Below are 26,006 nucleotides of genomic sequence, written 5' to 3'. Positions count from 1 at the left end.
GTAGATTCTGCTAAATCAGAATTCAAGGCCTGAATTGTGAGGTGGCAGTGACTGCAGTATATTTCTTCCAAACCGTCTGTTTTATAGAGGAAGAATCTGAAGTTGAGAGAAGTCGAGGAATTTGCCCCAGAGTTAGGCAGGTAGTAAGAGCCAGAGCTGAGATTCATACTTGGGGACACTGAACCTTATTTCTTTCCAAGCCTCATAATAACACTTCTTGTTTTCATATCAAAATAGCTGGTCAAGTCTAATTGTTCTTAATTAGCATGCCTTAGGTAGGTCACGAGGACAGAATGAGAAAGGCAGGTAAGGCCCATCCCCTTGAGTGAGGTAGATGCCATGAGTAAACATATATTCCACTAAGGCAAAACAGTACTAAATATAAAAACAAATGAGGTGGATTATTTCTCTTTAATATGAGGTAACATACCTTATCTAAAAGGTACAGTGCATGATGGAAATTAAAAACTGCTGCCTAAACATTTATTTTAAGAAACCATTAGCACCACAGCCTGTTTGTTGATTTATAGTTGTGGGTTTTTTTTTTTTTTAGGTAGTTGGGGTTAAGTGACTTGCCCAGGGTCACACAGCTAGTAAGTGTTAAATGTTTGGTCTGAGGTCACATTTGAACTTGGGTCCTCCTGACTTCAGGGCAGGTGCTGTATCCACTGCGCCACCTAGCTGCCCCTTGATTTGTAGTTGCACAGGAGATAGTTTGATATGCTTTAGGTTCTTATGGTCTCTGATTAAATGCTTCCCATTTGGCCCTGTGTTTATGATCTCTTATCTCATCTTTGTTTTTAGCTTCAGAAACCACTAATGATATGGCAGTGGATGATGTGATTGAGAATCATGTTGCAGACCAACTGTCATCAGACATTGCACCGAATGTGATGGATTCTGAGTTTTCAACATCCTCTTCTCCAGTCAGTTTACTGGAGCGACCAACCAATCACACAGAGGCTCTTGGCCATGATCATTTAGGAACTAATGACCTTACTGTGGGTGGATTTTTAGAAAATCATGAAGAACCAAGAGATAAAGAACAATGTGCTGAGGATAACATACCAGCTTCTTCACTCAACAAAGGGAAGAAATTGGTGCATTGCAGAAGCCACGAGGAGGTCAACATTGAATTAAAAGCACAAATAATGAAGGAAATTCGAAAGCCAGGAAGAAGTATGTACTAGTACAGATCTATTTCTGTTTTATGTGGCCATAGAGCAGTGTAATCTACTGGTGATAGAGACCTAAATGTCTCCCGTTATTAGACAACATTTGAGTCAGAGGTTAATGAATTTCATTGCCCTTTCAGGTCCATTTTGACTGCATAGTCAGCTTTGCAGGAGTTGAAATTCTTCCCCCAGCATGCAGATGTAACTAGTAGAATGATTTTGCACTATATATACTTTTACTTTAGTTAATGAGCAAGCATTTATTGAGGGTTGACTGTACCTAGGATAGTGTTTCATATTCTTCTCAGTTCCATTAGGGCCAGGATCCTGTGTTATTTAATCTTTATGTTTTCCATAGCACAGTGCTATATACATATTGTTGACATTTAATAAATGTCTCTTGAAGTTGAATACCACGATTAAGCATGAGCATAGGGCTATATTTAGTGTATAGGCTTAACAACAGTTATGTGTGGGGAAGGAAAGAAGGAGGCATTTATTACATGCCTGCCCTGTGTCAGGTACTATACTATGCCTTTTGCAATGATTGTCTTATTTGATCCTCTTCACAGCTCTGAGAGGTAGGTTATATTATGATCCCCATTTTTATAGTTAAGGAAACTGAGGCAGAGAGGTTAAATGACCTACTCAGATTCACATGTAAATGTCTGAGGCCAGATTTGAACTTGGGTCTTCTTGACTTGAGGCCCACTGTTCTATCCACTGCACCAAAGATAGTATGTAGATATTTAATGGAAATCATTTTAACTTTCAATTCACTGAAATAACTTAATTCACTTATTCAGTAAAGATTTATTGAGCACCTGCTATTTGTAAAACTTTGGGAGGTACAAAAATGAATAAAATATAATTCATGCCTTCAAGAAACTTAAAATGTATAATGTAATCATTAGAAATCCTCAAAATCTTTTCTCTACCCCTTTACCCCGAACACTCAATTTTGCTTAAATTTTTTTTCTTAACGATCAAGAAATAGTTGAGTAAAGAAATTTATTTATATCTTGTTTCAGTTGGACTTATAAAGCTATCTACAAAACTGATGGCTTTATACTTATTACTTTGATGTAGGAGCTGTCTCAAAATGTTAATGTTGTATAAATTACTTTCTTCTTCACATTTATTTTCCTTAACCATACATGTTTGGTGTGTATTATGAATCATAAATCAAAGTGTTAGACTTATTTTACAGAATGATTTTCATATTTTAGTATGTCAGTATTTCTTTGTAGAACAAGCACCTACAAAAGATAATTTAGCAAATGGTTACCTACATGGAAACCACTTACTTAAATGCTGCTTTTCATTTTTTTTAAAGAATATGAAAGAATCTTCACATTACTGAAGCATGTGCAAGGCAGTTTGCAAACAAGATTAATATTTTTACAGAACGTCATTAAAGAAGCATCAAGGTATGTAATCTTGGAACAACACAACTGTCGTTATAAAATGACCGTCTAGCACATGGCTTGTAGCCTCAAGGCCATAGGTTCCCCCCCTTCTTGGTCTAGCATATGTAATCAATATTCTGTAGAGTATTGTGCATGTACACCCTACATATAGACCTCTGTTTATATGTATCTTTTATGTTTAACAAAAATTCTACCAGTTAAAACCTTCAAACTCCTTGGAAACCATGGGATAAATGCTTTTATGTCAGCAGACATGAGGAATTTGGGCTATCTCATCTCTCACAATCTGTTGCTTTGTTATCTTTGTTTCTCTAGCCTTTGATTTTTTGTAGTCTTTGTAGTTGTATCACTGTAAATGCTAGTGATAGAAATAAGACATTGAATGGAATATGTTTATAGGTGGGAGGAACCTCTCAGAATTAAGTGAACCAATAGTGGTGCAGCTAAAATTCTGGCTGACCTACATGCCTAAAAACAGTTATGAGAATAATCTAGATCAGATTATTGTGATTGATATCAATAGGCACGTGAATTGAGATAAGTTTGTGTGAATGGAATAAAGTAGATCTAGCTAATCTTACAACAACCTCTGTTGCCCAGACAATAATTGTAGATGGAATAGAACATCTCTTCTTTTTTGGAAGGTAGCTTCCTTATAGTCAGGGCCATTGGTCATGTTTTGCCATAGCACTGGACCTAGCAGTCCAGGAGACCTGGGCTCTGGTCCCAGCTTTCTCACTGTGATCTTGGCCAAGTTTCTCCCTCATCTAGAAAATGAGGGAACTGGACTTGGAATCTGCACTGGATTTGGAGCTGAAGTACCTCTGTTCACATTCTGACTCTGATGCTGCCTACTCCCATTGAGACCCTGGGCAAGTCAGGGATCTCACTTGGCCTCACTTTTCCTCATCTGCAGATGAGATGATCTGATTCCTTACAGCATCTGTGATCCCAGGCTTGTAGACTATTTAAGATGAAGATGCTAATGGGTCCCTTATGGTTTGGAAAATTTGAATTTTTTGTAGTTTGATCTAATTATATTAACTTTGCCAGCTTTAGAACAAGCTTTTGTTTTTGTTCTTTTTTACTACTAAGGCTCAGTTTTAATTTTCCTTTCTCTTTTGTTCATATCATTGAAGTATGCCAAGAAGATTGATGTTTCAGTAATTATTTTAGGACCTACATTATGTCATATTTTTAGAAATAACATTTATATAATTTTATATGGTTTTTGTTAAGTTAGTATCTGGATTTAGATGATCGTTTGGTCATTGCAAAGAATGTCTTCACAGTAGTTTATCAGATTTGTTTTTATATTCATGCCTCTGAAGTCCTAAAACAGGCCCTTTTGAAAAATATTTTTCTAATTGTAATGTCATACTTTTTATCCACTTTTTAATTAGTGTTGTTACTTTTTCCATACAGGTTTAAAAAGCGAATGCTAATAGAGCAATTGGAGGGCTTCTTGGAAGAAATTCATCGCAGATCCAATCAGATAAACCATATTAATAGCAATTAAAAAGAAACTAGAATGTGGCCACCTCTTTCCCTCCCCTCAAACACAAAGTAAAAATATGACTGAAGGAGTACACTGCTGTGATCTTTGCATTCGTTTTTGACAAGCACTGTTAGCTATTTGAAATACTAAAAGCAGCAAGTCTACAGATCCTGTTTCCATCATTTTACAGTGACCTTTCTCCATTTTGGTTTATTTTTGTAATGTGAAAAGTATCACTCAAGAACATTTTTATTTAACAAACTAAAACACAAAAAAATCCCATTGAAATTCTTGCTTGTCATTGACTCTTGCGTGTCAATTTCCCTCAGGTTCTATTTTCTTAATCCAACCTTCAAAATTGTCACCTCTGTTAAGGTTGAATTTTGCCAAAAAAGGAAAAAAAAGAAAAAAAGAAAAGAAAAAGACAAAAAAAGAAAAAAGTTACTTTGTAATTTTTTGGGGAAAAAGCACATACATAAAAACAAGGTAATGTTTTGTATATACAGTTATTTTGGATATATTATTGTAAGTTGTACAAATGTATTTTGAAGAATATTTAAGAAAAGCACTTTTGTTATTCCATCAATAAATGCTCTATTTTAATCTTGTGTGTTTTAGGAAGTAGTCAAATTTAAAATAATCCTTTTAAGGAAAATTCTTGAGATCAGCATAATTTTTAAGGCATCACCTTTTTAGTATTAGAAATATTATACTCTTTGAAGTTTGTGTTTGTTAGAGTTCAACATAGTCTTATCAAAATCCTTGGAACATATTTGCATAATCAGATCATTTTATTAGGATATTGGCCTAAATATATTTCCATTATTACTCCATCTCCAGATTACAGGAAAAAAAACTGCATGTGGCCCACAGGCAGACATATAGTTAGGACAAGAGAGACATAGCACTGGAAACAATGTCTGAAGGAATTCAAGGAATAAAAAGCTTGGAGAATTAATTACTAGCTCCTGTACTTCCCCTCAGCTCCTTTTCTCTGAGTTTGGCAATAACTATTAACTAAACTGATGATATTAGAGGCTAGGAAGCGGGTATTTGGGACACATCACACACCATATCTTGGTTCAGATATCTAGTCAATCCTTTGAATTGAAGACTCTGGAGGTTCCAGTTATTTGTTAGACAAGAGCTTCAAAGATTGGTGTAATCAAGAAAGGGATCTAGTCTTCCTACCAGCCTATTAAATACTAAGCTTGAATGCTAGAGGAATTGAGACAATTTTAAGATTACTTTTCCATGTTTCAAGATCTTAATGACAAAGTGAAGAAGGGAACTTGGTTTTCTGGATCATAGTTTCAGCTCATATCCTCGCTGAATTCAGTACCTCGAATGGAGTTCTAGACTACTGATAAGTAGTAGAAGTCAACAATTGATGGGTTAGCCGAGGCTAACTGGAGGTAGATATACCTAATTCCCTGGGGCCTTAGCATGACTTTGTGTGCACTGCTCTGGACTCAGTCTTATTACTTCTTGTATACACTGAAGTCTGGTGGCCACTAAAACAGTGGTTCACTACTAATGATCCCCATGTGTATTTAATAAACTGAAAGAAAAAAAGATATTGATGGTAAAAGAAAAATCAGTGCATGATAACAGTTATGTAAGCAGTTTTTGTAAGTGTTTTCAGGTTCACAGAAGTAACATGCCTTTACCCTGGAAGATTCAGGTGTACTAAAAGTAGTCACAATTTTGTTGAGGAGAAAGTTCAGTGCACAGAAGGAAGTGAAGAAACCACCTTTGAGGCCTATTATTCTAGGGGATTTGTAACTCTTCCAATACAGAGGACAGAACCTGTGAATAAAAACAAATGCTTAATACAGTGCTACTTACCTTTCTAGGCATTTAAAAACCCTTGACCTCTACAAAATGCCTAGTAAAGTGGCATCTCATTCAGTAGATTGAGAAGTTAGTCCCTTAAAATCCTTTTGCAAAATGAAAACTAAGCACAGAGTAGTTGACTTGCTATTTAAGTCTCAATTAGAAATGTAGAATGTGAGATGGGTAGACTAAATGAAGTCTTCTAGTTAATAATCCTTCTAGATAGGACTGTACCTAACCATAATACCTGGGGAACAGATTAACTTCATTTTGTTATTCAGTAACTGATCACCAAAACATTTTTTTCCCCATCTATTTAACATGTCAGTTCTGCTTGTGTGTTATCTGTTGGAAGATACGTGGGTCATAATGCTCAATTTAAATTAGACTAGCTAGCTCCCCAGGACTGTCCCTAGTGAAAGGACCTCTTCCCTTTCTCAGTCCCCCTTGCCCTCCTTGTCTCGCACTTGCCTCTCCAGGTCAGTGTAGTCAGTGTGTTCTCCTGCTTCCAGTGCTCATCCTGCTGTCTCAATGCCTTTATGTTGTGTCTTTCAGTGGTGTCAGGAGAATTGAATAAATTCATTTATACTGTGTTCTGTCGTACAAGACTGAAGATATTCCTAAAGGAATATTTGCATTTAACAAGCTGGAAACCTTTAAGCCTAAGGAGTAGATTCTTAATTGTGCAATTTTAATTGTCAGCGAATGGAACAGTTAGAGAAGTAATTTTGGCCCCTCAAATCAATTTGTAAGACTAGCCTCAAAGATTTTATTGTTCTCAAGTTAAATCATTCCAACTCTTTAGTCCTTTTTGTTATATTCCATTTACCATCGTGCCCATTGCCTTCTTTTGGAATTCAGTTTTGACAGCCCTGATAAAAATGATCACTTAGTGTACATCTATCTAGAATGTTGTTCTTTTTAAATTATTTTAACTTAAAACAATACAGCCAGGGCAAATTCTCTACCACCTTCATTGTCTCCTACATAAGAACCTCTAACTGCTGTTTTGAGGCACTAGCAAGGACCTTATACTTAACTTTTTAAGGGCCATTGTTGGGAGGGGGCAGGGAATAGAAATCAAACCTAAAAGTGCTTCAGTATGTATTCATAGTTATTTGGGATTTTGAAATGACCATTTAAAGTTTCAAGGGAAATTGGCTTTGATTAGGCTTTCGCATTTTACGTGCCAGCTCCTGACTAAGGCAGTGATTCTGGCAGCTCATTAGATACGTGAGGCAACAGTCTGTCTTTCTCCAGATCTCAAAAGTTTTGATGTCGTTTTCCAAAGAGATTACATTCATCCAAAGGGAACCTCTGGCTTTGAACATGCCCTGATTTTCGCCAGCTATGCTCTGGCCGTGACAAATTCTGATCAGTTTCTGCCCTCTTAGATTTGCTTTTTGAGACAGCCTAAAATTACTTTAGCTTTACGTTCTTTAGGATGAACCATTTCTCACTGAAAGGAAGGTTCATTAAATGCCTGCCTAAGAGGAGTTAATGGTCTTTCCTTTTCCTTTCATGTTACCTCCCCACTCACTCCAAAACTGCCAAAAGTCAAAATCCTGGAAGTGTATTTATGAATCTCTTCTTACAGACATTGTCTTCTACCGAAGAATTAACTGCATTATTTTATAAGAAAATATTCCTTTCACTTTCAGCCTGAGGTACAATGTGCAGTTAAAAATTCTGAGAGAAAATGCTGTTGACAGAATTTTCCCTTGCAAATTTGTATAGTAAACATTTCCCTAAGTATACCTGTTTGTTTTTTTTTAACTCTTAGATATCATCATTTTCCTCTTGATAAAAATCATGCCTAATGTTTAGTCCAGTTAGATCACCTTTGCCTGATTTATTAAAGTCTTACTCCATTTGGTTCATTTTTACTTGCCAAATACCAATCTGTGCTGAAAATAACTTTTCCTTCTTGGGATGTTAAAGATTGCCAAAGGAGGGAAAAAGCAAACAGTAAGCTATGCATGCAAAGAGAAACAAAACACTGTTCAATTTTGCCAAATCTGAGAGGTTCTACCTCTTATTTCTGACTTGCCAAGGCCTTATATTGTAAATTTGCCTGTGTAAAGCTATGTGGTGCCCAAAAGTGCTTAGGGGAAAGAATATTTGTTTCCTGTGCAATTTCAACGAGAGTGTGGAAAATGTAAGATGGGTGGTCCAGCTCTTTGGCTGAAAATCAGTATAGAAAATTCAGGAAAATAAAGAAATAATGATCTCAAATGCACCTCATAAAGTGCCTTCCTTGGGTTAATACTTTTCTTTTCATGATGTTAGGGGTCCCCTTCAGTCAGTCAAGAATTGCTCTGGTGCACTCTAGTAGACTAAAAATAACCTCAATTCCTAAGGTGTTCAACTTAGTGTTGGAAAACAACTAATGGACCAAGCAAATTTTCTTAATATTCTTTTAGAATGAAAAAAGTATGAAAGTATAAGCTACATTTGTTATGCCACTGAACTGTTTTGATCACACAGTCGTTGGGAAGATTAATAATTTGTATTGCAATAATAATTTGTATGCAAAACCACTGAGCTAAAGTCAGGAGTCTGCAAATGAGTGAAGGGAGCAGATGTAGTTGAGGTTCCTCAGAACCACAATCACAATACAGTCAAAGCCTCATAGTTGACTCATAAGAGTGAATGTTGATGGGTTATCTTATTTCATAAACCGTAGAAGATGTCATTTAATTGTGCTACAGGTTAAATCTAACAATTAAGCAGGTGAGCCCTTGTTTAGATAGCAGAGCCCAGTCATTTGTGTGTAGTTTGTGTCGTGAATCCCATCAAAGAAATTATTGAAATACCTGTATTGGATTCTCTCAGGAAAAAGATGAATGGTCTATCTGCCTTAAAAATTGGAGTCCTAGATCTTCTCAGTAACACTAGAGCTATTGAAAAGATGAGGGGGAAAAAAAGAGGAATTAATGTGATAATCTGTTCTTATGATTTTATTGGACCTAGATGGAAGTAGGCTGATGGGCATATAGGGACTCCACTTGCCGTTATAGAAATTTTTGCGATGTAATTGTCCTTAGGGTGTGAGCCTCTACTGGAAATGTCCAATGAATGGAAACTGACTACCTTTCAAAGCATCCTAGGAGAAAGGCTACATTTAAATTGAATGAATAAAATATATCTTTGGCTTTTTAAAGATAAGACATATTCTAATGACATTAATTTCATGTTATTTACAAAAGTTTAAATTAACCTAGTACTTGGGGAAGACCAGCCAGTAAGGTCAGTGTCAGGAATGAGAGGAGAGCTAAGGTCTCCTAGTTCTAGTAATAGATTCCAAGTGGGAAGGAAGTTCCTGTGTGCTGAAACTAAATTTCATATGGATCAGTACACATTATTCTTAGGTGGTAATAATCATAAAGATTTTTTTAAAGATGGTCCTATATCTTCCTAACCTTATTTTCCTTTTTGAAAACTCATTGCTGTTGCATTGAGTTGCATCACAATTATCTGTATGTATGACTAGCCAGCATCGACAGAGCTCTGAACGTAGACTACCACACTGATATTTCAAATAAAGTTTAAAGTTCAAAAAAGGCATGACAACCTGAACTTTGATATGTTTAACAAAAGCAGGTGTGCCACTAGCAAATGCTCACTTTTCTATGCCTTGTGCAAGCTTACCTGTTGTCCCAGACGCCTTGGTACCATCCTCCAAAACTTCCATCCTGGCATTGTGGATAGCCTCAGAAACATAAAGATCATCTTGGCCTACTTCCAAGAAAAGACAAAGCCTGTGGGTTACCTGTTTGTGTTATGGCTAAGTTTGGTATAAGGGTTTTAATATTTGAAAGTGTATGAAATCCATTTGCAGTATCTGGTCATGCACATCTTGTCTCTGCTGTGAGATTTTCATTTAGAGCTTGTTTCTTTGAAAGGTGACCTCGGTTTTCAGCAGTTGTAGACTGTTGCCATTTGCTGAGGTTGAGAGTTTTATCTGATGGACTAAAAGTACTAGCCATTGACAGAATGGCTCCTGCACTTCCCCCAGCAGTAGATCCACTGCATGAAGCAATGTATGTAATTTCAGTAAAAGACGTTTAATGAGCATGAATATAATTCAGTTTAACACCTCTATGAAGTACCAGTTCTGTGCAACTGGGCGAGACTCTAGGAGGAGCAGCCGTTGAGATGAGACATGGTCCCTTGTCATGGAGCTGAATTTAACATAGAAATGTGAAGCACACAGAAAGCTAATATAGAATTCTAGTAGCTCACGTTTACATAGCGCTTTGAGACTTACCAAGGGCTTTTATCACAATAACCCTATAAGGTGAGTATCACGTAAGTGTATTTAGAGAGGTGATAAAATGTTTTGTGAGGTTGAAGGGATTGTGGAGATATGTTTTAAGGTAAGCTTTCAGTGGATGGATAGGGATTGGACAGTATAATATTGGCTTAATTGAAATCACTAACAAAATAATTTCAAGAAAACAAGGGTCCGTTGTTCTATAGCCTTTTGCGGAAAGCTTTGGATGTTAGCCAGTAATGTTGTTCTCTCCCTAAACTTTGAATATCTATTCAGAATATTATGAATCCTATGAGAGGAAAGCCCATGAGTTGATACTGTAGGCCTCAAAATAATAATCCAATTAGTTTACAGACGTCAAATTAAAGATGTTGTATATCAGGGTATGACTATATTATACAACAAAATTTAGAACTCGTTATGTGTAAGACATTATACTGGGGTCTAGCCATGCAAAGACAAAGAATTTTAAAGTTCTCCTGGAACTGGGGGTGGTTATGACCTAGACAAGATGTTACGTAAGATGGAATGTGACAGAAGCAGTGGAAAGAACCCTGAGTTAGGAGCCATCAGGGAAGACTTCATGGAGAAGGTAGTGTACCCCTGAGCAGAGTTTTGGATTCTGAAAGGCATTCATTGGAGAGAGAAGTAGATTTCCAGTCGGGAGATGCCTTGTGTGAACAGCTATTAAATTCCATAAGCAGTACAGTTTTGCAGGAAAATAGAATACACGTAGAAGATTGATGTGAAATAAGACTAGAAAGGTAGGTAACAGATTACAGAGGGGCTTAAATGTTAGGCAAGGAAGTTTATATTTCATCTTACAGACAATAGGAACTGATAATCATAGAAGTCGCATGGTGAGACTTGTGCATCAGAAAGATTATTTTGGTAGCTATGTGAAAGATTGAAGAAGGATTAGAAGGAGTTTCTTCTCTATTTTTTACGAGATTGCTCTCGATTCTACCTGCTTTAGTGCTCTTTAATCTCGTTTGCTGGAATTTAATCCATATCATGCCCATTAAGTATATATATATCCCCCTAAGGCTCTGTCCTGGGCCCTCTTCCCATTTCTCTCTGTTGTCTCACTTAGTGATCTCATTAGCTCCCATGTGTTCAGTTATCATCTCTGTGCAGATGATTCCCAAACCACCCCTCCTACTCTGTCGCCTGAGCTCCAGCCTTGCATCACTAACATTATTGGACATTTGAACTGAATGTCCTGTAGACACCTGTAACTTGGTGTCTAAAACAGAACTCATCTCTCCTCTTTCCTCTGTTCATCCTCCTTCAGAACTTTTCCATTTTTCCAGTCATCTAAGTGCTGTCTTTGACTCTATTCACAGTTCCTGCCTGTCTGCGTCCCCTTCCTTGGCTGCGTGAGTGCAGAGCCACCCTTCACTCAGGCACCTATGACTTCTCTCCTAAGCCGTAGCAATGCCTAGTTCTAGTCCTTGCCTAAAGTCTCTCCCCACTCCAATCCATTATCCACATAGCTGACAAGGTGATTTTCCTGAAGTATGGATCTAACAATGTCATCCCTATTCAGGAGACTCCAGTAGCTTCCTGTTAACCTCCAGGATCTGATATAAAGCTCTGTTTAGCATTTTAGGCTCTTCACAACCTGGCCCCTTTCTGCCTTTCTACTTAACTCCCCTGCACACTATATTCCAGGCACACAATCCCTAACAGCTGTGCCTTACACATGATGTCTCTTTTGTGCATTTACCCTGGCTGTCCACTTTGCCTGGAATGTCTCTTTACCTTCACCTCCTTCATGATTCAACTGAAATGCCACCTTCTGTCTGAGATCTTTCCTAATAGCTGCCCTCCAACCCCACCCCCTGCCCCAACTTACAGAGCCATTTCCTCTCGAGGCTACTTACACGTGTTTTACATGTACTGTGTGTATCTTGTATTTACCTAATTATTTACATGTTTCTTAAACTAGAAGGTGGGCTTCTTTAGGGCAGGGACTGTGGTTTTTTGGGGGGTTTTTTTGCCTATCTCCAGTCTTTACCAAGATGCCTGGTGTAGAGTTTAATAAATGTTTGTTGGTAGATCAGTTGATTGAGAACATCTCGGGGCGTGGAAACTAAGAGGCTACTAATATAGTCCAGGCAAGGAGGTGATAAGGGTCTGAACTAAGTGTAATCATTGGAATTTAGAGAAAGGGAACAGGTGTGAGATGTGAAGGTAGAATCAACAGGACTAGAACAGATTGGATGGAGGGGGAATGAAACAGAAGGACAGAATTAAGTATCAAGCGTGAGAAGTCGGACAGGCATGGAAGGATTCAAGGCCAAAGGATAGACTTGTTGGGAATCTATTCATAAAGTTACTGAATTCTATGATCCTCTCTCCCGAATGGATAAGGGAAACAGTAAAAGTAGAAATATACTCATAAAAGGTTGGGTTGTTTGTTTTTTACAGGGGTGAGTGTCGTAAACAGGTTATTTATGGAGCTATATCACATGTTAATTTTTTTTTCTTGCTTTTTAGGCAGTTGGGGTTAAGTGACATGCCCACGGTCACACAGCTAGTGAGTGTCAAGTGTTTGGTCTGAGGTCGCATTTGAACTCAGGTCCTCCTGACTTCAAGGCTGGTGCTGTATCCACTGCGCCACCTAGTTGCCCCCACATGTTAATTTTAGTAATACAGTGTTGGACTAAATGTTGGAACAAGCAGCAAGCAGGCTCCTCCATCCTTAAGGGTCATTTTGAATCTGACAAAGCCCATAAGATGTGAATCTGGAATGGGGTGAATTCTAAACCAGAACAAACTAGTCGAGAGAGAGGGACTAGCTCCATACTGTCACTTTTTAAACCAAAAGCTATGTCATTTCAAGTCTCTTGGGAGACTGGGAACTTAAGTAGGAGTTTGGATTTTATGTAGGTCCATATTAAAACAGACGTGAATACCATGTTGATCTCACATCTAGCAGATCTTGATCTACCAGAAGTATCCTAGGGAGAGACCCACACATACCCCCCCCCTCCAGAGTTGGTTGTATTGGGGGTTTAGTTACCTTCCCCCCCCCCGCCCCAGTTCATACATATACTATGATTTAGCTACACAGCTGTCCACAGACTTTAAGGTACTTTGTGGAATTTCCAATATACAATATTAGGAAACCACTAAAATGTAATTTTAGTTAACCCAATCCATGCTTATAAAGAGAAACTGTGGCACTGATAAAGTAAACCAGGATAGTCCCAAATTTATTTGGCTTTTGTTTGCATCAGAATAATTAATAGATTTTGAGTTGCTAAGGCACTTCAGTCTAATCACTTCATTTTACAGATGCAGAAACTGAGGACCAGTGAAGTGACTTGCCCAAAGTCACACAAGTTTTAGGTTGCCAGCTTCAAGATTTGAACCCATTATTTAGTTTGGGGGAAGAGAGTAGTTTTACTTCTTTAGTTAGGTTTTTCTTTGACTAATAATTAAATTGCTTATGTATCCCTTGTGCATGGCAGGGGGAGGCACAGAAGTAGAGATGAAAACCTAGCATTTAAAATATATTGCATATATAGTCCATCTAGTGAATACATAGGTATTTGAGAGATGACTCTCATCTCCTATAAGGAATGTTACAGGTATTTTATAGCCCCGGGAAAATTACTTCCATTTAGAAACAAAGAAAAGGGAGTTTGGAGTATTTGGTGAGAAACGGAATATTAATAGACAAATTAGAGTACTGTCTTTTTTAATCAGTCCTAGTTGGGTAATGCAAGAGTGCAGATTAAGGAAATTGCCACTGAAATTGAGATCTAAATAATGACTATAGAATGGAACCCTTAATTTCCTTTCATCAATAGTGTCACAACAGGGTCATATTATGACTTTAAAAAAACCACAAATGTTATGTTGCATTGTATTTTTATTTTGTTAAAACATTTCCCAATTACATTTTAATCTGGTTCCCATAGCACCTGCGAATTTTGTGGGCGATTTTTTTATGGCTCTGGGCCTTGAGTTTGACACCTCTGTCTTATATAATGGCTCCCAGGAGTCATTTTTCCAGATTTATCTTCACTGTTAAGAGATAGCCAGCTCCCAAACAGCTTGTTCCCAGTTTCATTCTTCCCATTTGTATCTGAAGTGATCCTTTAATTTCTCTTAAACTGAAGATCCTATGATTTATTCTGTAAGTCCTTTACAACATAGAACTTTGGGGGTGGGGGGAAATGGAATTACCATAGGCTAATAATAAGCAACCTGAGCATAGTCATGACTCAGAGTTGGAAGAGAACTGAGACCATCTAGTCCAGATTACTTTTGAACAAAAACCCACTTTCCAGCATAGCTTACAAATGGTTATTCAGCTTTTGCTTGAGATATCCAGTCAGGATAAACCCACTATGTTCTTAGGCAGTTATATGGATTCTAATTTTTAGGGGGTTTTTCCTTACAGCAAGCCTAATTTGACTGCAGTTTCCACCCACTATTCCTAGCTCTGCCCACTTGGGCCAATTAGAACAAAATTAGACTTATTCAGCTCTTGAGTTGCTTGACAATCACATTTCTCTTTTAAGCCTTCTCCTCCAGGATAAATATTCTTATTTACTCCTCATTTGGCATGAATTAGGGTGGCACAGTGGATAGGGTGCTGGGCCTTGGAGTCAGCAAGACCCGAGTTCAAATCCAGTATCACACATTTACTGACTCCATGATCCTGGGCAAGTCACTTAAATCTCTTTGCTTCAGTTTCCTCATCTGTAAAATGAGGAAATGACAAACCATTCCAAGAAAAAAAAAAACTCTAAATCACTTTTTCAAGAACCCCGACCCCCATATTTGGGGGTCATGATGAGTTGGACATGACCGAAACAACTGAACAATAACAATACGCTATTCACCATTCTTCTTGCGTCAGTTTAGACATTCACTTGGTTATTATTAATGCCCTTCTGAATATGTGGGGCCCAAGACTGAGTTCAGTACCTCTAGAAGTGGTCCAAAGCAAGACACAGAAAAGTAGGACCGTTAGCTTCGTGGCTTTGGATACTTTACCTTTTTTTGTTTGTTTTGGGGAGGCAGTTGGGGTTAAGTGACTTGCCCAGAGTCACACAGCTAGTAAGTGTCAATGTTTGGTCTTTGTCCGGATTTGAACTCATGTCTTCTTGACTCCAGGGCCAGTGTTGTATTCACTGCGCCACCTAGCTGCCCCCCCCGTATTACCTCTTAATACAACATAAAATTATATTAGGGTTTTGGGGTTTTTTTGACTGCCATATCACGCTGAGATTGAGCTTGCAGGCTACTAAAATCTGGTGTTCTTTCAGATGAACAACTGTCTACACCTTCACTTGAACTTCTGAAGTTAATTTTTTTGGGGGGGTGAGGCAGTTGGGGTTAAGTGACTTACCCAGGGTCACACAGCTAGAAAGTGTCAAGTATCTAAGGCCAAATTTGAACCCAGGTCCTTCTGACTCCAGGACCAGTGTTCTATCCCCTGCGCCACCTAGCTGCCCTGAAGTTGATTTTTTTAAACTAATATAAGACTTTATCCTGAACAAATTTCAATTTATTTGATGCGGCCTAAGGTTCTAGTATGTCAGGGTCTTTTTGAATCCTGGCTCTCTCATTGTGTGGTAGCTATCCCACCTTTGTGCATCATCTGAAAATTTGATAAGCATGCTATCTATCCCTTTATCCAAGTCAACTAATAAAACTGTTAAACAGTGTGGACCCAAGCATACTCCCTGGGAGCTATCCTTCCAAGTTGATACCAAAGTGTTAATGATTATCTTCTTGGTTCAGTCAGTCAGCGAGTTCCAGATCTGCTTAATTGTACTATCATGTAGTACACATCTCTTCATGTCTTCCTCAAGTACACCATGAAAAACTTTTTCAAATGATTTGCTAAAATAAGAGTACTATCTAAGGGACTCCCCTGTTCTTCCAAGATAACCCTATCAAAAGTTACAGCTTCGTTTTCTAGATATCATAAACCATCACTTTAGTAATATGTTTTAGATTTTCCCCTAGAAATCAAATCAACTCACAGGACTATAGTTTGTAATTTTTTGGAAAACTAGGAAAGCAGACATCTTTTTCCAATCCTGCAGGTACATTTCATGTTCTCCATGGTCTTTCAAATATCACTTATGGTGGCTGAACAATCACATCTACTAATTCTTTTAACATTCTAGGAAGTAGTTCATCTGGAACAGTTCCAGAACTCTTCAGGGATAGTAAGTACGCTACAGGGGCGGCTAGGTTAGAGCACTGGGCCTGGAGTCAGTAGGACCTGAATTCAAATGGAGCTTCAGAAATTGATTAGCTGTGTGACCTCACGCAAGTCATTTCACCTTGTTTGCCTCAGTTTCCTCATCCGTATAATGAACTGGAGAAGATAATGACAAAACATTTGTGAAGAAACCCTCAAATAGGGTCACGAAGTCAGACATGACTGAAAATGACTGGTATTACTCACTATAACATTTTTTAAAAAGTAAATATATAATTCAAAATGGCTCTATCCAAACATGGTCCATTAGGCTGGATCGCACAGTTGCATTAATCTTTCCTATCATCTAAATTTTCTACTTCCTAACTTCCTATTACACATTTTTGTTCTGTCCCATTCCAAGATCATTCTCCTTGGCTGTGTAAATAGGACTCAACCATTGTCACTTGACAATATCCCATTCTTCCCAAACACTGGTCTTATTCTTTCTTTGATCCTCTTCCCATCCACACTGAAGTAACATAAAAACCAAAAGAAAAATCCCACCTTTTTGTTTGTCTTGCCTCATCAATCTGACTCATTCTGAGCTTTAGTAGTTCTGACACTATTCTCACAGAATTATGTCCTAAGGTTGTACTCATTAGGGGCGGCTAGTTGGCACAGTAAATAGAGCACCAGGTCTGGAGTCAGGAAGACCTGAATTCAAATCTAGCCTCTCATGCTTACTAGCTATGTGATCCTGAGCAAGTCATCTAACCTATTTGTCTCAGTTCCCCATCTGTAAAATGGAGGTGATAAGAGCACCTACCTCCCAGAGTTCTTGTGAGAATCAAAAGAGATAATACTTGAAAGCACTTAGCACTGTTCCTGACACAGCACCATATAAATGTTAGCTGGTATCTGTTATTATCATTATTACCTACCCTTGATTCTATTGCCTATATATTCAAAAATGTAAGTTTGTTGGTGCGTTCCCCATCCAGCCATTTCGGAGTCTCTAGGCAACTTTGTTTTTTCCTCCTTACTGAGATTATTTCAATTTTTGTCAGTCAACAAGCTTTTATTAAGTTCCAGGTACTATGCCAAGTGCTGGGGATAAAAAGAAAGGTAAAAGTCCTGGCTTTCAGGTAGCTCACTGTCTAATGGAGGAGAAAACATGCAAGCAACTATGTATAAACAAGATAACTTGGAGGTAATCTCTGAAGGAAGGCACTAAGATTAAAGAAGACTGGGAAAGGCATCTTGCAGAAAGTGGGACTTTAGCTGAGACTTGAAAGAAGTCAGAAGACAGAAAGGAAGAGGGAGAGAATTCCAGGCCTGGGAGACAGCCAGTGAAAAGACTGAGAGTCAGAGATGGAGTGTTATGTTCAAAGAACAGCAAGGAGTCCAGTATCCCTGGATGGTGGAGTACGTGGGGGTGAGAAGACTGGAAAGGTGGGAGTGGGATAGGTTATAGAGAGCATTGGATGCCAGAGGATTTTATATTTGATCCTGAAGACAATAGGAAACTACTGAAATTTATTAAATGGGATAATATGGTCAGACCTGCATTTTATGAAGATCGGTTTGGCAGGTGAGTGTAGGATGTACTGGAGCGAGGAACAGCTTGAGTCAGGGAGATCAAACTGAAGGCTTTTGCAGGACTCCAGGTGTGAGGCGATGAGAGCCTGAACCAGAGTGGTGGCAGTGTCAGAGGAGAGATCAGTGCATATACAAGAGATATTACAAAGGCAAAATCAACAGAACTTGACGACAAACTGGATATGGGGAAGGAGTGGAGGATGAGAGAGAAAGGAAATGAGGATAACACCTAGTTTGTGATCCTAGGAGAATGGTGGTACACTTGATGGTAGGGAAGATTGGAAGAGTGGAGGGTTTAAGTGGAAAGATGAGTACAGTTTTGGACCTGTTGGGTTTAGGATGTCTATAGGACATCCAATTCAAGATGTCCAGTGGGCAGCTGGAGATGCGTCTGGAGGCTAAAAGAAAAGTTAGGGCAAACAATCATCAGTGTAGAGATAATTTTGAATCCATGGTATCTGCTGAGATCACCACGTGAAATAGTATGAAGTGAGAAGAGAAGAAGGGTTAGTACATGACCGTCCAGGACATCCATCATTAGAGAGCATGACCTGGACAAGGGAGACTGAAGGAAAAGTCAGATAGGTAGGAGAAAAACTGGAACAGAGCAATATCACGTCAGCCCAGAGAGTGTCAAAGAGAAGGCGATCAGTAGTGTCAAAGCCTTCAGAGGCCAAGAAGCATGGGGGTTGAGAAGTAGGCCTTCGATTTGGCAATTAAGAGGTCATAGGTAACTCTGGAGAGAGGAGTTTCAATTGAATGATAGGACCAGAAGGCAGATTATAGAGAGTTTACAGAGTGAGAGGAAAAGAGATGGAGACACCGGCTGTAGATGGCCCATTCAAAGCGTTTAGCCCTGAAAGGAAGGAGAGAGATGAGATAGCTAGTGGGGATGGATAGACCAAGTTGTTTTTTGTTTATTTTAGGATAAGAGAGATTTGAACATGTTCATTTGCAACTAAAGATAAGTCAGAGAATAGAGATGATAGGGCAATCTGCTGGAGAAGATGAGATGGAGTGAGGTCACTTGTGCAGGGAGAAGGGTTAGCTTCATTCAGCAAGAAGAGGGGCCACCTCTTTATGTGAGACAGCAATGAAAAACATAGTTGCAAAAGGCATCTGAGTGGTAGTAGATGAGGAGGCAGAAAGAGCTCGTGACAAATGGCCTCAAAGTTTTCAGTGAATCATGAGGCAAAGTTCTCAGCTGAGAGAGTATGGGAGGGGAGTTATGAAAAGTTTGAGGAAGAATGAGAAGATTTGGGAAAGCTGCTGTGCCAAGTGGGATAGTGAGTCAGTTAGGGAGGTGTGAAAGGATTTTCTTGTTGCAGTGAGGGCTCAGATGAGGTTATGTAACATAAATTAATAGTGGAACCAGTCATCACGGTTTCATGATTTGATCCATCTTTTATTCATCAGCACATGAGTAGAAGTGAAGGCAGGGGACTGTGGGAATGATCCAAGTCTAAGGCTTGGCAAGGCAAAATTGATAAAAGGGCAAGGGACTTGAGAAGTAAAGAGCATAAAATTGAACTGGCTTACTAAAGGGTCAAGATGAGGAAGAGAAGAAAGTGCAGCCAGTGCAGGAGTTATGGCTTGGGAAAGAACTGAAGGTCAAGGGATTGAAGGTCACAGTGAAGATGAAGACAGGGTTTGGGGTTGCAAGGGAGAGGTGGAATAACAATAGATTGTGATCAGGTAAACATGGAAGTGGGGCATTTGTTGGTGATGGCAAGATCAAGGGTTCAACCATCTCTGTAAATAGCTGAGGTGGGGTGGAGTGGTAGGTCATAGGAAATAAGTTGTCTTCAGAATTTCATTCTTGAGAGCTTCCTGCACCTCCTGAGCAAATATCTTGTAGAACTTTAGTGCATGCAATTTCTGCCCATCTTTTCTCTTAATCCTTTTAAATTTGCTCTCCCCAAATTTAGGGGGTAAGTCAGACCGTTTCCAACTTGCTTCTCCACTACACATTCTAAGATTGTATTGTCACTTCCTTCCAAGGTTCCCATTCTCTACCCCAGCAAGCAGTTAGTTCCTCTTTGTTGTGAAGAATCGGATCCAAAATAGAATTTCCCCTTCTTGGTTCCTTCAGTTTTGGAAGGATGAAATTTTCATTAAGGCAACAGAAGAAATGATTAACTGCTCTACTTTCAGCAGAGGAAGAGATATCGAGCAGCTGTCTAGATAACAGATGTCCTCCATCACTACTGAAACATGTCTCCATGCCAGCTTTTCCATCTGTTTCCCAAACTTATCTATTTCTTCTTTCTATCCAAGTTATCTGAATGATGTTTAGATGATGATATTGCTTCTATTTCTTTCTGAGGATCTTCATCCATATGATCTTACCATTGATTCCTAGATTTCCTCAAATGAGCATAACTCCTTAAAATGTAATTGCTACCTCATGCCTCCCACCTCTTTCATCTGCACTGTCCCTTTTTACATAGGGTCTATTGTTCCAGAGCCATCATCTGGGGATGAGTCTTATTAAGTCTCAGTGATCACATCTCCTTCCTATCAAGTTCTTCTCATTCTCACCTGTTTCTCTTTCTTCACAGGTCCTTCACCTTCTTCTTTCTCTTTAGGACCTTTTGCTTAAAATTCTTTTTTTTTCCTTCTCCATGAATTCTTCAGTGCTTAGCACATACTGGCACCTAGTAGGTGTTTAATAAATGTTTATTGGTATATTGATTGTTGCTCCAATGGCTCAGTTCCTTTTCCTGTTTCAGCTCTAGCTGTTACCCTCCTTCAACTTCTCAAGTCTTCCCAAATTTCCCTTCCCTAAATTCGGTCTCTAGCCTTGGCTATAGTTTAAAAGGCTTCCAAATCAACATTGCCATTTCTTCTGTATTTTACCCTAAGCCTTCTCCTGCTCTTCCTCCAGCCTTTGGTTCTTCTACCACAACCTCTTCCCATGGAAGGCAGAAATGATTTTTTTGCATCTCTAAATAACCACAGGGGATAAGTCAACAATACTGATGAAAGTCAACTTTTTTTGACAAAGCCAATCAAGATTACTTTTTCCTTTATGATTCATCTCTTTTGAATGGGGAGGACCACTAAGGTCCTGCACTTGAGGGTATGACAAGATAATCTCCTTATGAACAATTCCTCCTACATCCCCTTCACTGAAAACCTTCCTTGCCAGCTAAAATTCATGTTTAAAATGAGGATTGCTTGATTTACTATGGTTTTCAATTATCCCTGGCTCTCCTCATTATCTCAGATAGTAAGAGGTAGCACTACCCAGCATCTCTGTGGTTACTAGGTTATTTTTACCCAGCTTCTTGGTATCCACCTACAGGAAGTTGCTCATTTAACTGTCTCATCCTCCCCTTTCTATAACTGTGAGTGACTAGGCAGTAGTCAGCTGAATGAGGAAGTGTCAAATTAAGACCTACACAGCCTCAAAATTCTCCACATAAATCTGGTTTCTGTTTTCTAGCCCTGGGGTCTCAGTTAGCAAGACCTAATAATCCCTTATTATGTGTCAGACGCTGTGCTGTGGACTTGGGATAAAAAGAAAGACAAAAAGTGCAGTCCTTGCCCTCAGGAGCTCCTACTCAAATGTGGGAGTCAAAGTACAAAAAATTATAAAAAAAAAACCAACAGGCTACATATTGTGCAAATGGAAGGTGATCTCTGAGGAAGACAGCTGTAGAAAGAGTGTGAGAAAGAACTTTTGTAGAAGGTAGGATTCAAGTCTTGAAGAAAGTCAAGAAGGCCAGTAGATGGGAGTTGAAGAGGGAGACCATTCCCGGTATGGCGGACAGCCAGTGAAAATGCACATAATTGGGAAATGGAGTGTCATGAGTGAAGACCATTGTTGCTGAATTGTAGAGTCAATGGAAGAGAATAAAGTGTAAGAAGAGTGCAAATGTAGGAAGGACCAGATTGTGAAGGGCTTTAAATACCAAACAGAAGACTATTTCATTTCATCCCAGAAGTAATAAGGAGCCACTAAAGTTTATTGAGTGGGGGAAAGGGGGATAATATGGTTGGATCTGTATTAAGAAAATAATTTTGACTGCTGAGTAGAGAAAAAAAATATTGGAGGAGAGGAATAAGACCTAAGGCAATCACTCCATTTTCTTCTAATTCTGGTGAACATTGGTATTTAGATAGGAATTTAAAATGACCTTGCATGAGGAACAGATTCTGAGATGAAAAGAGGCATTTTAAGATAATATTACAAGATCCTTTCAAGAATCCAAGTGCCCCTGATACCAGTTTTGTTCTCCATTATGTTCTGAATACAAAAATAAATATATAAATAAAGGTTCTCATTCTCCTCTCTGAAATACTAACTGTCCCCAGTGGGTTATGCCATTGGACTGTGACACATACACGGCATTCCTTGGATGTCATCTCTTCACATGAAGAGGCTGGGGGCCTGCTTCTGGAATAGTCACAACTAACATGTAAGGAAAGTGCCTTGGATAGACTTCAGAGCATTCAGAGACATTGTCTAACTGGTGCAGGTGGGCACCTGTCTAAGAAGAGGTTCTTTGATGAATCTTAGAGGTATTCAAAAAGGCCTATCTGCTTCACCTATCTTTTGTTTACCTCATTCATTGACTCCTTTCATAGCAGCCTTAGTGAAACAAGGCTGTATGGGTTGGGGGAAGCCACGGAGCCTTCTCCTTTCTGTGGCCATAGGGCCCTATAGAAGTGCTTTGGTCTTTGACCTCTGCATTTGTTTTTGTTTTTCCTTTTAGGAGAAGGAGATTGGAGCCTCTGACCATGTGAGTTTAAAAGGTCAGGTAAAGGCTCTGGCATCCAGAGTCTGGGGTCCAGGGCCAGTGCCAAACTGATGCCTCAAGAAGCAAGGAGTGACCTTTGGGAGCCCAGCCCAGTGGTAGCTGAGACAAGAACTTCTACAGCAGAGATGCCACTTTTGGACATGAACTTTGATGGGGACCGATGTTGTGTAGGAACTGGACTAGGTTTTGAGCCCATTTCCCCTCAGAGACCAAGGTGGTGTGGGAAGAGCATGCCCCTGAGGTATTGGGGAAAATGTCTGTATGTTTGTTCTTGTTCTATCTATGAAGTAAACATCTATTTGTTAAATCTGATCAATGTTAAATGATTAAATGAAAGTAGGGTGTTAATCACTGGCCCCTAAAAGTTGGGGTAGAAAGGTGACACAGCTGGCGGGAGTTTAAGCCAGTGTCAGTAAAGAAAGAAACAACCCTGCAGACCCCTCAGGATACCCTAGCACCCTGACGAAGAGATGTAACCAATCTTGCTTGGAGAATAAGCTTTAACCTATTTGGTACAGTTAGAACCATGAAAAAGATTGCATTTCTCAATCCCTGTTTTCACTGAATCATGCACTTGCTGTAACTAGATAGCAAGATGGAATCCTTCTTGAGTATTTTTAATACATTAAATTTTATTTTTTTCATCAATAAACATCTGCCCTCTCTTCCTCTCACCTCCCACTTTCCTTTCTATTGAAAAAAGAAAAAGAAAAAATGAACCTCTGTAACAAAAACCACAGTGAAACAAACACATTCTCACGTTGACTATGTCCAAAAATGCATGTCTCACTGTTCATATCTAGTCCATCACCCCTCTCTCTCTCTGGAGATGAGCAGTATTCTAAATCATTGGAGCTCTGGAATCATGGTTGATCATTGCATTGATTAGAGTTCTTAAGTCTTTCAAAAATGTTTATTTTTATAATATTATTATAGTGTAAATTGCTTTCCTGATTCTGCTTGCTTCTGCATCATTTCAAAGTGATATTTAAGTGATACCAACTTTTCCTACCCTTTCTTTGTATAGACTTCTGTTCATATCCCACCCTGATAATGTAAGATATAAATCCTTCCCTTTCTCTACATTTCTTCCCTAATGTATCTGTTTTTCCTTTCCCTTTAGTTTCTCATTTTAAGATAATCAAACATAACAAAAATCACTCCCAGGCTTTCTATCTTATTTGACTTCCTCTATACTGACTTAGTGGTTCTTAGAGGATGCTGTATCATTCCCTTCCTTACCCATTAAAATTCAAACACCTCATCCTTACAAAGTCCTTTTTAATTACTTACTTGTATTTACCTTTTATGTTTCTCTTTATTCCCATACTTATATTTCAAAATTTTACTAAGTTCTGGTCTTTTCATTGGGAATGCTTAGAAGTTCTCTATTTCATTAAAGCTCCATGTTTAGACCTGTAGGATTATACTTGGTTTCGCTGAGTAAATTATTTTTGGTTGTAAGCATCTAGGCTTTTGTCTTTTAGAATATCCTATCATGTACTTTCCTTTCCTTTATAGGCATAGCTGCTAATTCTTATTTGATCCTCACTGCAGTTTTTCAGTACTTAAATTCTTTTATTTCTAGAAGTTTTAATTTTTTTTTCTGCTTGACCTGGGAACTCTGGATTTTGGCTTTGATGTTCCTAGGAGTTTTCATTTTGGGTTTTCTTTCAGGAGGTAATGATTGTATTCTTTCTATTTTTAATTTGCTGTCTGATTCTGAGCACTGAGCAGGTTCCCCCCCACCACCCTCCCCCCACCCCGATTTCTTGAAATATAATATGCAGGCTTTCTCTGTCTCTCTCTGTGTCTCTGTCTCTCTTATGCCTCACCCCCCCCCCATCTTTCTCTTTGGTCATTGCTTTTAGGTAGTACAATGATTCTTAAATTATCGCTCCTTGAACTGTTTTCTAGGTCAGTTTGCAGTGAGATGTCTTACATTTTCTTCTGTTTTTTCAATCTTCTCATTTTGTTTTATATTTCTTGTGGGCTCATGGAGTTATTGGATTCTGTTCTATTCTAATTTTGAAGGAGTCTGTTACTTGGGAAAGATTTTTGTATCTCTTGTAAAAAGCTGTTAATTGTCCAAGTCTGCTCCATAGCTCTCATTTATTTTCAAATTCTTTCCTCTATTGCTCTCATTTAATTTATAATACCATTTTAAAACTCATTTTTAACGCTTGCATTATTCTAGAAATTCTATTTGATCTTGTGGTCAAGCTCTGCCTCTATTTTAGGTTTTATGACTATTTTAGAGTTATCTCATCTTCTGGGTTTGTACTGTGAGGTACTCCTGACCTCATAATAATCCTTTATCTATTGTTGTTTATTCATTCTTCCAGAGATGGCTTGGAGATAGGAGCTCTTTGGGGGCTGTCTGTAATCCTGGCCTCTCTGGTAGAACACTGTACTACTTTCCAGGGGAGGGAACTGCACCTATGATCTGCTCTGGGGTCATCTGGGTGACCACACACTGGGTGCTCTGGATGCTGAGTTCATGCTCCAGGGCCTAAGGTTCTGCCTTGGGCTTGACCTGAGTCTAAAATCTATCTGCTGTGGATGTCCTGTGCTGTAGGCTTAGATGGGCTTTCTGGACACAGTTAGCCGACCCTCGTTACAGAGTTCCTGCCCTGGCCACTTGCCTATAGGTTAAATTTGTGATCTTGGGCTGAAGAAGATTACCTGCTGTAAGCCTCTCCTTTACTGCTTCCTCCTGTTCCACCATTTTGGCTGTGTCTTACCTCTTGATTCTTAGTTATCAGAAGTATCTCATGAGAAACAAGGAAATGTGACTTTTTTTGGTCTGCATTTCACCTTTTTCATTCTAGTCTTGCTTTTTGTGAATGTTGCAGAAGACTCAAGTCTGCTTGTTAACTGTGCCATATAAATGCATTGGTCAGTCACTTCACTCCTGGTTCTCATGGGGAGTCTCAAAGTGAGCTTGGATTCCAAGGCTAGGTGGAGGCAGAGAATTGATCTGATTCTGATCTGGTTCCCAAGCTCCAACCCAAGTGCTTCTAGTCTAGAAAAGGGAAAATTCTGTGGCCAGGGCAGGAACTCTGTAACAAGGGTGGGCTAACTGTATCCAGAAAGCCTATCTATATAGGTGGTGATAAATAATAATAATGGCTCCCATTCATTTGGCAAGCCAGTTTATAAAGCGCTCTTTTCCCAAGAATAGGAGGTAAGCAGTATAAATTGAGGTAAGTAGTACAAATTTTATCATCCCTATTTTGTAGATGAAG

The 26,006-nt window shown here is 38.8% G+C and overlaps 2 protein-coding genes and 1 long non-coding RNA gene across 3 annotated transcripts in view; 2 read left to right on the top strand and 1 right to left on the bottom strand.

The window, feature by feature from the left end:
* The window catches only part of INTS6 (integrator complex subunit 6), a 94,534-nt gene extending 86,356 nt beyond the window's left edge, over window positions 1–8,178 (top strand). Inside the window, 3 exon segments of the mRNA XM_078156971.1 lie at window positions 805–1,179; window positions 2,512–2,605; window positions 4,031–8,178. Of these exon segments, the coding sequence (XP_078013097.1) occupies window positions 805–1,179; window positions 2,512–2,605; window positions 4,031–4,124 (563 nt within the window). The 3' untranslated portion in view covers window positions 4,125–8,178.
* Window positions 7,975–26,006, bottom strand: part of SERPINE3 (serpin family E member 3) — a 40,341-nt gene continuing 22,309 nt past the window's right edge. Inside the window, exons 6-8 of the mRNA XM_020969977.2 lie at window positions 9,591–9,677; window positions 8,756–8,839; window positions 7,975–8,123 (exon numbers count right to left, since the gene is read on the bottom strand). Of these exons, the coding sequence (XP_020825636.2) occupies window positions 7,975–8,123; window positions 8,756–8,839; window positions 9,591–9,677 (320 nt within the window). The remainder of the gene's footprint in view (window positions 8,124–8,755; window positions 8,840–9,590; window positions 9,678–26,006) is intronic.
* LOC144458222 (uncharacterized) lies at window positions 9,764–23,070 on the top strand. The gene is made up of 2 exons (XR_013487810.1): window positions 9,764–10,807; window positions 22,714–23,070. It is a non-coding gene; the product is annotated as an uncharacterized LOC144458222 (long non-coding RNA).

The sequence above is a fragment of the Phascolarctos cinereus genome, unplaced genomic scaffold (assembly GCF_003287225.1).
Source record: "Phascolarctos cinereus isolate Bilbo 61053 unplaced genomic scaffold, phaCin_HiC Scaffold_726;HRSCAF=1367, whole genome shotgun sequence".
NCBI lineage: Eukaryota > Metazoa > Chordata > Mammalia > Diprotodontia > Phascolarctidae > Phascolarctos > Phascolarctos cinereus.
Note: the sequence above shows the minus strand (reverse complement) of the source record. Positions and strands in the feature narration are given on the sequence as shown.